At 35.2% G+C, this 12,335-nt stretch overlaps 2 protein-coding genes across 3 annotated transcripts; one reads left to right on the top strand and one right to left on the bottom strand.

Moving 5' to 3' along the window:
• Positions 1 to 810: 810 nt before the first annotated feature.
• Positions 811 to 2,463, bottom strand: LOC111513872 (solute carrier family 66 member 3). The gene is made up of 4 exons (XM_023170093.2): positions 2,257 to 2,463; positions 1,616 to 1,838; positions 1,423 to 1,543; positions 811 to 1,364 (listed from the first exon to the last, which is right to left on the bottom strand). The coding sequence occupies exons 1-4, from the start codon at positions 2,424 to 2,426 to the stop codon at positions 1,237 to 1,239; spliced, it is 642 nt and encodes a 213-aa protein (XP_023025861.1). The 5' UTR covers positions 2,427 to 2,463; the 3' UTR covers positions 811 to 1,236.
• Positions 2,464 to 3,163: 700 nt separating this feature from the next.
• On the top strand, positions 3,164 to 11,748 carry LOC111513869 (lysosomal alpha-glucosidase). Of its 2 annotated transcripts, XM_023170091.2 has the most exons (17): positions 3,164 to 3,182; positions 3,423 to 3,584; positions 3,641 to 3,841; positions 4,169 to 4,585; positions 4,645 to 4,793; positions 4,965 to 5,139; positions 6,136 to 6,226; positions 6,280 to 6,518; positions 6,575 to 6,817; positions 7,540 to 7,859; positions 7,916 to 8,049; positions 8,153 to 8,304; positions 8,361 to 8,509; positions 9,566 to 9,647; positions 9,704 to 9,977; positions 10,723 to 10,925; positions 10,985 to 11,748. In XM_023170091.2, exons 2-17 carry the CDS (start codon positions 3,480 to 3,482, stop codon positions 11,045 to 11,047), a joined length of 2,997 nt encoding a protein of 998 aa, XP_023025859.2. In that variant the 5' UTR covers positions 3,164 to 3,182; positions 3,423 to 3,479; the 3' UTR covers positions 11,048 to 11,748. The 2 variants fall into 2 exon arrangements, with proteins under 2 accessions (XP_023025859.2, XP_023025858.2); XM_023170090.2 differs by lacking the exon at positions 3,164 to 3,182 and having other exon boundaries at positions 3,209 to 3,584.
• Positions 11,749 to 12,335: the final 587 nt, after the last annotated feature.

Raw genomic sequence — 12,335 nt, 5'->3', positions numbered from 1 at the left:
CTCCCTTCTCTTTTTCTTCCTCCAAACTTCATGTTGTCCTCATAAATAAGTGGTGTGAGGGATTTGTCAATTATGTTCCTTGTTTTTTTTATCCGTCTTAAAAATGGCTGAGCCCTATTGGAACCACGTCAAGAAACTACTTTCTCAACATAAGCTTTTATAACGTTTTGTCCGTACTCTTTGTCACAGAAATATAGCTGTAACTTATAAATTTCTTCATGGCCGGATAGCTAGGTTGTTGATGCCATAATCGTAAATTCTTTTCTTCTTTTTTTTTTTTCGTGGCCTCAGCTACGAGGGCTTCCAGACTAAATTTTGACACAATCTATAATACTAATATCTATGTTACTTTACCACAGAAAACTCAAACTTTGCCCATCGAAAATAGACAAGGGTTTCCACGGCGGTCTGTTGCAAAACCAATGAGAAGTTGTCTTATATCTTTGTCTGCAGTTTTCACTGGCGGTGAAGGCATTCCTGATCCAATACCAGAAAATGATGTGTTAATCTGTTATTGTTCTCAGCAGTGATGCTAGGCTGAACCATGAATGCATTATTGGACTACATAACCTGGATATTTAGGAACCTGAAGGTAAGTAAGAAAAATGCAGAGGTGTGTAGAAAGTGATTTTATATACAGAGGTCGCTGTCGAAGCTTGTAGGGATTTTCTTTGATAAATAAGATATGAGTAAAGGTGATCGACAACATAAATATGCTTCGTTTTTGGTCTTTTGTTTGTTTCATCTACGTTCCATAATTTTTACAAAAAAATTAATTATTTTCAAAGTATATTACTTAAATAAAATGCATTTGAAAAAATAAGTTTAATATTTGAACATTTGGCAATATTCACAAATTGTAATATCTTATGAAAAATAACAAAACTGTATATATACAAATATCCTTATTCCAAATTATTTCAAAGAATATGTTGAGTCTATAATTTTGGACGTTTGATCAGAAAAATATAATGAAATAAAAAATACATAAAATGACTAGGAGCTGATATTTTATGAATTCTCATGTCGCGGATTATTAAGAATAAAATTCAATATCATTTCTGAGCAGATATATCCACCCTCAGTGTGATTTGTTACAATGGCCCATATACGTAGTTCCCCTAAAATACAAATGATAAAAACAAATCACCAACTGGAAACAACAAAAAATTGTGATATAATCTACTCGACCATATTATCTTTGAACTATTCCTGGTAACTTGACTAACAGCTTCATCACTCTTTCTTTGGGTGTTTATAAAAATAGGCAGCCACCATAATAGAACTACTCAAGATGGTGTTGATGCTGAAGTTCAGCAGCAAAGTCAAATCCATGGACTCGACTGATATTGTGAATACCCGAGCTGTGACAAATAATTCCAATTAAAGAATCTGGTTTGAAAACGTATTGAATAAACTTACTGAAGTTTGTGAATGCCGATATGAACCAAGTCAAGACACTAACAGATTCAGAATTCTTGGTTCTCAGGATCTCTGCTAACTGTACAACTTTTGATGAGGCTCCAATAGGTGTACACAGGGGCTAAAAAAAATTAGTAATGCGATTAATTCAATGGAATGAAACTAGACCCAAAGTATGTTCCATGGGACGTACCACTAAGAAAGCCAGAAGACCCAGAGGCGCTGTTCCTGATAGAAAAGCAGCAGCAATTAAAATGTATATGCTGGCTCCAAAAAGAGACAAGTAATTAAGCATGTCTTTATAGTGAAGAACGCACGCTATCAGTATTAGTTCTTGGATCAATATTATTGGATATTCCAGGTAGCTCAAGATGGCATAGCCACTTCTATAATTATAGGACATCATAATTGTATAACTGAAACAAAATTGAAGTTGAATTTTATCAATTTGGGTGCCACTAATCTTTGAGGATGGATTTCCTCATCTGTGAGATGTTGGATTCCATTCTTAAGATTATTAGTTTCCAGTTTTAAGATGTTAGAACCCACTTTGAAAATGTTGGCTCATATTTTTAGGATATAGGATATCACTTTTGAGTTTCGGATTCTACTTCACAGTTTCACGACGTTGACTCCCACATTGAAGATTTCAAAATAGTGAAATAAAGTAGAATATATGTAAGGTTTTATTTCACACTTCCAACATTTGGAGAATCTTTTTAATGCAGCTAATGCACAATTCATGTCATGGTATCGACAATAATAGTAATGTTACTTTCAAACAATCATGACAGTTTGAAAAAACGAGAACAACTACTATGATTTTGTCTGTACCTGGAAAGTTCCATCAATAGGGCTATAACGTTTATTCCTCTGGCATTTTTCACTCTTAGAACGGTGAGAATTTGCGGGACTTTTAAAATAAAACATATCGAAATAGTAATCACACTCAGACAATTCGAAAGGAGCGTTATATAATTTGAAGTTTTCATTTTTAATATCATATGGTATGCCCCCAAAATTTCTATTTTGAAAACTGACTAATATTCCGGATCCGGTATGATACTATCGAAAAATAATACTGAGAAGTGCCAAACATCTGAAATTTTGTTAATGCATTGATATTCAGGGATTACATGATTGTTTTGATTGAAAGGAATACATTTCAAGGAAAAAATAATTTCTGGGAAAGACAAGTTTTGGCTTTTTAGTTCTCTATCTTCATACAAAAAATGTGGAAATCTTGCAAATGAAGGAAGTAAGCAGTACATCTAAAAATAAACTCTTTACAAATATGTGTAGCACATGCAAAAAAGTAACTTCCTTTTGTTTCGAAACTATTTTTATTCTCTCGTGTAGTTCAATGTTTATATGAAAGTTGTTTCAAGAGGGCTTTTTCTTTTAGCTTATTTGCATGATCTACACATCTTTGTAGAGTTTATTTTGGAACTAATTGCTTACTTCTCATCTTTGAAAGATTCTCACATTTTTTTATGAAAAATGGAGAAGTAGAAAGCCCAAATCATTATTTTCAACATGATTGTATTTCTGATAGTAGAGTAGTTTTAGATTGAAAGTTAAATAGTTACGGCTTCGAAATAATAGTCACAATTATTACCTCTTCTCATTTTGCATTTTTGAAACCTCAGTTATCGGAACTATCCAGCCAATCAACTTCAACCTTCTGAATATTTTTGTTGCTGGTTGTTTTTCACTACGTTTTTAGCAATAAACATTGATGAAGGATCGAAATATGATAAGTATAAAAAAAGTTCCTAATATTTTTTGACATAGTTTTCGATAATTCCAAAAGGGGTCATATCAGGTCGTGGCTAAATGTCCTTGTGACTGTGACGTAATTATATAATAAATAACAATAAGAGTGTAAAAAATAATCACAGGAACAGCTGATAAACAAGTTATTTATATTGGATTATAATTAGAAAATAATGTGTTTATCTAAATTGTTTTTTACAACACGTTTGTCACGATTGTTTTAGTATTTATGTTATTATTGATGGTGAAGTCACCCGGCGGCTTTTAAAACATAAAGAACAATGTCTCGAGCAAATTCAGTCCCTTTTAACGTTTTCGCTGATGAGACAGACAAGGAACTTGAGGCATCCCTCGAAGAAAAAACGGATTATATCAATTTCAATTCGGTGGGTTATTTTTCCTGTAATGTTAGTTTATGAATACCAACAATTTTCCATTTTAGAGCAAGCTGGTAGTTTATCCAAAAACAGGGGGTGTTAAAAGAGGCTCCGTGAGTCCCAGCCTAAGGACGCTTCTCTTGATTATTGTCCTGTCATCTGTTTTTATCGTTCCACCAATCGTGTACTTGCTCAACTGCTTCGATGTCGCCTACAATCAGTCCTATTATGGGTACAGTGAGATCAAATACAGAGAGGTCAAAGCAGTAAGTTTGTGTTTCTCAAAAGCTGCAAAGTAATTTTGAGTCCATATGGAATCATTCTTCTTGTGTACAGTTCAATGTTTCCATTAATGACATTCAAAGTTACTTTACCAGTTCACGTTTTTTATATTCAGTTTACAAACAGTTACAAAACTTCTGAGGGGAGAGCCATGAAGTTAACCCTGTGATTCACCAAGTTTCACATTCTATTTTATGAGAAGTGATCCATCAAATGAATTACCAATATAGAATTATAATTATTAAATCATAATCTGTATAAATGGGGGTTTCCGAACTTTTATTAGAAATATATCGAATATTTCTTTGTAGCATCGCTCCGAGCTCAATCATAAGAATCATTCAAGTCGAGACAATCATATAAAACCACAGGCAACTCCCAAAGTCTTACCCCCAGCGCCAAAACCCGACTATCAAAAGTGTGGTATCCTTAGAGACGAAGAGAAATTCGACTGCTATCCCGAAAACGGAGCCAACAAGCAAAGCTGTGAAGCAAGAGGGTGCTGTTGGAGTGGACAGTCCGTTGAGATACGTCCACAAGTCCCCTTGAACGTGCCCTACTGTTTTTATCCGCCAAACTTCAATACATACAACTTTATCAATGTTACTGACACAAAATCCGGCCTGGTTGCCTTCATGAGGAGGAGCTTCCGGACTGGCTACCCTGCAGATGTTGAACTACTGAAGATGGTAGTCAAATACGAGACAGAGAATAGGTTGCACGTCAAAGTGAGTTGTTTCGAAATAGTCAAATCTGCAGTTGACTTCATGAAGTTGTTTTTTTCTAGATTCTGGACGCGACTGCTTCCAGATTTGAACCACTTTACCCAGAGGTTCCTTTGGTGAACACGGCTGCTGTGAACAAGTCGTACATTTTCGAAATGGACCTTCTTCAGTCTGGTTTCAAGGTTGTTAGGAGGGATGATAATACCACAATGTAAGTCTTATCTACAGTTTGCTAATCTATGACGGAATAAAATTTGGTTCTCAAATAACAGAAAAATATTTTGAAAAGTCCACGGACTCTTGTCCGAAGATTTTTCAAATATATTACCATTATGGGGATATGGCGCTACTGGTTGATAATTATCTGAGCTTTTTCTTTCAGCTTTGACGCCAATAACTTCCTGAACCTCATTTTCTCTAAACAGTTCCTGCAGATTAGTTCGAAGCTGCCTTCGAAGTATATTTACGGTATAGGAGAGCATCAATCGAATCTCTTGCTTTCGACTGAGTGGTCACAGTTCACATTGTTCAATCACGATGCGATACCTTCGTTCAACGTAAGCTCTTTAATTTTTTTAAATATCTTATGTATCACAACAAAGCTAATTGCAGAGCTGGTCATCATAATTTGTACATTTTTATTAAAAAATAAACAAGATAACAATTGTTGTGATGAAGCAATGAAAGTTCAAAGCACCCGATTAATTATAATGGTGGAGAGGTTCAAACATAGGGTCAAGTTAGGTCAAATGTATCATCTAATGATTTTGCTGATTATCTTGTACATGTCATTTCGAATATCATATTTCACTAATATTGATTATGAATCTCAATAATGATAAAAATGACACTCTCATAAAGAAAAATTCACTAGTTTTGTATCTGATTACAAAAGATGGAACAAAAATGGTATAAAAGAGTCGATAAAGTATTTAAAGATATTTTTTAATTGAACAACATGATACCTCATCAACACATTCATATTTACTTTGAAAATTAAGTTTTCTGAATCCTTTACATGAGATGGTAGTTCTAGGAATGTGGTGGTATGTCTTTCTTTCTTGAGATAGTGAATTTTTCATTAGGTCTTTGGGGTAGGAAAAATTAAATTTTCATTTGTTGAAGATGGATGGAACTTTCTTGCTCTAGTTTCATCTAGAATGTGTGTAGTAATTCGTGAATAACAGGGCCATACTCGAAAGCATTTAGGACAATACGAGAATTCATAAAGACTCCAGTAAGATCTTTATTATTTATTTTTACAGTCATAATAAATTAGTTTTAAGGTTATTTCTGATATGCTATAAATACATGTAAATGTGTAGCATTGTCTCAAATCCATCTATCTATAGAGTAGAGTGGAGTAAAATTTAACATTCAAGAAAAGTAAACATGGCTACACACTTAAACAAAAAAGCACGTTCTCTAATTCAAATGTTTTTCATAGATGGCGCTGATGTCTAATTACGTTTTCTCAAATGTCCCAATGATGAAATTCATCTAGTAGAATATCAAGACTGATAAAAACTCAGAACTATTTTATATGTTTTCAGAAAAACTTATACGGTAGTCATCCTTTTTACTTGATGATGGAGAACTCTGTCAATAGCCATGGTGTGTTTCTGCTGAACAGCAATGCCATGGGTACGTTCAAAGCCACCCAGTCATGATTTCATTGAACACTCATTCGTTTCCAGACGTTATCCTGCAACCTACGCCTGCCATAACGTTTCGTACCATCGGAGGAGTTTTGGATTTCTATTTCTTCATGGGCCCTTCTCCTGCCGATGTGGTAAGTCAGTACACTGATCTCATCGGACACCCCTTCATGCCCCCTTATTGGGGACTGGGCTTCCACTTGTGCCGGTTCGGCTATAAAACTCTAAACGACACGAAAGCGATCATGCAAAGCAACATCGATGCTGGAATTCCGCTGGTAAGTGTAACTCACATTTAAAAACTTCAAAATATTATTGTCACATTTTTGTTCAGGACACACAGTGGAATGATCTCGACTATATGAATAACAGCAACGATTTCACCATCGACGCAGTCAATTATAAGGGTTTGTCAGATTTCATTGATGATTTGCACTCTAGAGGGATGCATTACATCCCTCTGATCGATCCGGGGGTGAGTGCCAGTGAAGTTCCGGGTTCTTACCTGCCTTACGACGTGGGGATCAAGATGGACATCTTTGTTAAAAATTCGACTGGCCAACCGTTTATTGGAAAGGTATTGTTTAAGTTCCAAGCACTTGCGCGTGGAAGACAGTCATGAAAAAATTGGTTGAAAACTAAACTGGTCACAAATTTCAAATTTTCATTAAGAGATTTGTAAGATAACCTTCAAAGGTTGAGTTGAAAAGCAACCTTGGCTGATGCAACACCGTCTCGCCTATACAGGGTGTATCTTAAATTACATCATTAATTTCAGGTGGTGCTAACTTGTCATATTTCATGAAAAAAAGTTCATATGGACATGTGTCTAGCCTTGCTTCGTTTCCCAGTAACAGGGTGTCACAATTTAACTAAAAATATTGTCCTTTTAATGATATCCCACAATTATTTTTGCCGATTTTGATCAAATTACATATTTGTTATCATATGGAATAGTTTTGCCCAGGAATGTTTTATACTGATTTGCATTGCAACTTTTTCTTCATCTGCTCATGAGCAAGAATTATACTAATAAATTATTTTAGATGTCTTTAAATGCAAAGTTTCATAAAGAAAATTTGAAGGTACGAAATATTGTAAAACTTTTTCGATTTCTCACAGCAATTTGAATAGCATTGTGTTGCAAATATTTACACTCTTTCATATATGCTTCCCAAATATAAGGTTCACAAATACTTTAACAGTTTCACTGAGTTATATACTGGAAACAACAAGTAATTTCGATTCTCCCTGCTCAAGGTGCTTCTCTCCTTTCTCAAAGTACAGTTTTTCCTGCAGGTTTGGAACAAACACTCTACAGTGTGGCCCGACTTCACAGATCCAAACGGCGTGACGTACTGGACCCTCATGTTGAAAAAACTGCACGACCAGGTGAAATTCGATGGAGTATGGATCGACATGAACGAACCCTCGAACTTCCTATCTGGGTCTTTTAACGGCTGCCCTCAGTCTTCCCTGGAGAATCCCCCCTATCTTCCTGGAGTAGACGGCGGCATCATCAACTACAAAACAATGTGCATGTCTGCCAGACATTATGCCGGACTGCACTATGATATCCACAATGTGTACGGTCTAGCCGAGGCTATTGCCACTAGCTTGTGAGTATGGGCGAAGCGATAATGTTTACTTGACATCGAATTGTCTTACATTTCAGTGCTATGGAGGAAATCCGCGGTAAGAGGCCCATGGTCATTTCACGATCGTCCTTCTCAGGTCTTGGACATTTCGTCGGGCACTGGAGTGGGGATGTGTGGTCCGCCTGGAGCGATATGAGGTATTCCATTCCAGGTAATGTCATTATTTGTGATTATCCGGCCTGAAGGTGCGACATTTATTTTGACGTCCGGCTCGAAGGACCAATATTCACTTGATGCATTTTGTGGCGTTTCAGGGATGCTGAGCTTCAGTTTGTTCGGGGTACCTCTCATGGGGGCCGACATCTGCGGATTCAATGGTAATACGACTGAGGCGCTGTGTAATCGTTGGATGCAACTTGGGGCTTTTTATCCGTTTTCGAGAAATCACAACACGGACGACGGAATTGTAAGTTTTTGATATTTTTTTGTAATAATTCTTGTCAAACCTGTTGATTTTTTCAGCCTCAAGATCCCGTTTCTATGGGAGAGCAAGTTGTTACGTCTTCAAGGAGAGCTTTATTGATTCGATACTCTTTTCTGCCATATCTATACACGTTGTTCCATAAAGCACACGTTGCTGGTGAGACCGTAGCCAGGCCTTTGTTTTTCGAGTAAGTGATAAAAAAATCGACAAATACGATTGTAGATACTGATAAAGGGGAATGTTCCTCAATTTGGGTTATTACAGCAAATTTAAGTTTGAACAAAATAAAGTTGAGTTTAATTCATGAGTTTTTCAAATTCACTTCGAGAAGTATTCAAATTGATGTTTCAAATGTTGGGTTTTAATTTTTGAAGGGATTTGTTTCTAATTCACATATTGGCAACAGCGCCTATATCAAGTTGAAATAATTTATACGTTCCTAGATATTCTACTTTAATAAAGGAAAATTATCTTTGTAAATTAACAATTAGGGCAAAATATAAATTATAGTTCAATACCACCTCAAGCCACACAAACAACAGTTGTTTTGTTATTTATTTATATAGAGGAAGATAGGTTAGGAGCACAAAATGTCATATGTCACAGAATGTCTCGGAACTCGGAACATAAGTAAACAGAACAGCACGCCTCTGAAATATGTCATCTTTGTTTGTCTCATGCAGGTAACAGATTCATTGTCCTTTATTAGCTATAACCGATGTTGCCAAATAGTGAAATAGAAATGAATCCCTTTAAATGTTGAATGAATTATTTCATTCCTCTTTTTCAAGTATTTAAATATTTTTTTAAAGAAAAAGGTTGAAATGATAAGTTCAAAATGCGTTGTTTTGGAGCTCTTTTATGAAAACTACTTGATTTTCGTCAGGATGTAACTTGAGAAATGGCTTGATATGCAATCGTTGGTCTTATTCTTCATTCAATTTTTCATCATTACTTTCAATTTTTTTATCATATGATCTTCATTTTTAACCTGTTTCACAATAGTGAAATTTTTGTATAAACATTTTGTACTGTATGTATGAAGAAGGGAGTAAATGTTTTCTATAGCTTTATTCTGGAGTGGATTCACATATTTATGACATGTAGTTGGGAAGTATTCACTGGGGCCTCTGCAGTTATTTTGAACAAATATTCATTTCGGGGGTCTCAATCTGCATATAATGTAGTGGAAGACATTGTATATGCGTCAAAAATTTGTTTGCTGAGTGCTTTAAATTTGCAGGTTCCTGGACGATCCAGCAACGTACAGCATCGACACCCAGTTTCTTTGGGGACCGGCTCTTATGATCATCCCTGTACTAGAGGTTAGTCTCTAATCCTTCATGACCATAAATTTTAGTTATCCCACCTTATTTGCCAGGAAGCCGTGGACAGCGTTCAAGCCTACGTCCCTAAGGGTGTTTGGTATGACTTTTACACGAAATGGCCAACAACAAGCGAGGGGGAAAACTTCACCCTCTCCGCTCCCCTAGATACTATCCCTCTGTTAATAAGAGGGGGTTATATCCTGCCGCAGCAAAATCCCAATCAAACCACAACGGAGTCAAGAAAGTCAAAAATTGAGTTGTTTGTTGCTTGCGATCAGGAAGGGAAGGCTTTCGGGGAGCTCTTCTGGGATGACGGTGATTCTTTAAGTGAGTTAGTTATAATGATATTTTACTTTGATAAACTTCTTTTTGTATGAGTTATTCCAAGAATTATTTCAACTATTTAATGCTCATTCAAATATCCGAACAAGCATTGTGGTGTAAAGCGTGATCCGGCTCGAAAGACCAAGTTTGTTTTGCTTTCGGTAATATTGTGTTTAAAATATAGCTTTTGGAGTATAGTTCATTGAGAAAACAATATAATAGAAGGCAATTTTCCATTTTAACAGCTGGGACGAGGGAGAATAGTAATTTTTTGGTGTAATGACAGTTTTTATATATTTTTTCCTGAATTTTTGTTGTTTATTGTACAAAAAATTGCCTTTAAGTCACACTTTGGTAATTGCTCTTTTCAATATGTTTGTAAATATTTGAGGAAGTGTAATCAAATGAATTATATTAAAGTTGTGTGAGAATTCTTAGTTCATTTTGTATGTATGAATTTACTTCAACTTACATGTACTTGATTCAGATTTATATTATGCATATACATTTTGTAACCGCCGACTTTCAACAATTTTATTATAACCTATAGAGAATGTAATAGAAATTGTGATATTGTCGTAACATAAAGTTTCGATTAAAATCACTTCATGTCTTCACCACTACTGCCTCTTTTATTGTTACTTATTTCAGTCACTATCAAGTATTTTAATTTTAGTTGTTATTTCGTTACTTTCTTTTGGTTTTTGACTATCTCATAATTTTTTTCAATAACTTAATTTTTTTACAGATACCTATGAGCTAGGCCAATATTATCTCACATCGTTTGAGGTGGCCGACAATGTGCTTCGCTCTCTCAACCTTCATGAAAGTCCTCTGGCAGTACCTCCCAACTTGGCTTCGTTATTTGTTCTAGGAATTGACAAATTCGTTAGCAAAGTTACCGTCAACGGTTCTCCTCACACTCATTTTACATTCGATGAGAAATTCAAGGTAGGCATCCATCAGTAATTCTTTGTCCATTTTTGCTAATATCTATTTTTTTTTTGTAGTACTTGTTAGTCGAAGACTTGGACTTGAACCTCCAGGAGGAGTTCATCGTTACTTGGCAGTGAGAATCGAATTTTTGTATGGGCCTTAATTTTGCTGTACTTCGGACATTCCGAAAACCTGTAATCAGTGATATGTTACTTAATTTGCGAGCTGTGCCGATTTATCCAGTTTCGATATTTTAAATGTTTGGAGCTTATACTCCCATATGTATGAAATTTAATGTGCCATTATTGTCAAGGGCGGAACGGTGAGTCAGTTACCATCTGTTCGGACAGAGACGAACAAAAAAAAAATTGTACAAATTTGTGATACGTGTTCAACGATACACTCCAATAGATATATTTTCGTTTAGAATCGATTCGATTGTTGTGTAATTTTACTGCAAAATAGATCTGTGTATTTTTTTCTTGATATGTGATACGTGTGATTGGCTTACTTCCATAGACAATTTTGAGAAACCCCGATTTCTGATAAACCTTGGCTAATTCCCATATAAAATCAGGCCTCTGTTCATGAGAAGAAGAAATTAAACTTCTTCTTTTGGATTTTTACTGCGGCGTAATCTTACAGAGAAAGTTATCATGTTTTTTGAAGAAACTTCTTTTGTTTCCTTTTTTCACATAACACTGTTTTAATACAAAATTTGCCGAAAAATTATTTGAATGAATTTCTCGATTTCACACTATTTTTGGGACAATCATTGCGACTGCCCTTGTTATTTAAAGACTGAGCAGACTAGTTAAATAAAGAGGTTCTAATTAAACTTTTGTTTTATTTGAGTGACATAGTTTTTGGTTGAATTTTTGAATTAGTATCACCAAAAAGAATTCATTTCCAGGGTCCTAATTTGCTGACAATTATCGAGGGGAATTCAGAGCAACAGAAAGCCGAAATCCAATCATGTCCCTAACTTTCCAGTTATCATAAAAAAAATGTTTCGAATGTAATTACTGGTTAAAATATACTTCTCGCGGGTTTTTGTGGTCGTTATGAGTAACTTCGAAATTCAAATGTTAATATTGGTTGTAATTCTTTTGGCGCCATCTCTTAAACAGCGGTAAAATGATTTGGTTCTATTTTTCAAATATATAGGTTTCTACTTCAGCTTTTCTAAAAGTTCAGCTGATGAGTACTAGATGGCAAAGTAAAGGATTTCAAAGATATTTTTCTCGAAGTAAAAATACTTCAATTCACTATTTTACAATATCTAACAGCCCCAAGGCAGGGCAATATTGCAATTTGGACGCACTAACGATTTTATTGAAAAAAATACCATCAATTTTAAATGTTGATCCAAATTACTTTAGTTACTGAATTAATAGGGTGACGATTCATTAACGAGTTGTTTGA

This window comes from Leptinotarsa decemlineata, unplaced genomic scaffold, assembly GCF_025532065.1.
Source record: "Leptinotarsa decemlineata unplaced genomic scaffold, Ldec_3_MD MMD2_P_RNA_scaffold_12, whole genome shotgun sequence".
Taxonomy (NCBI): Eukaryota; Metazoa; Arthropoda; class Insecta; order Coleoptera; family Chrysomelidae; genus Leptinotarsa; species Leptinotarsa decemlineata.
This window is presented reverse-complemented; position numbering and strand designations above follow the sequence as displayed.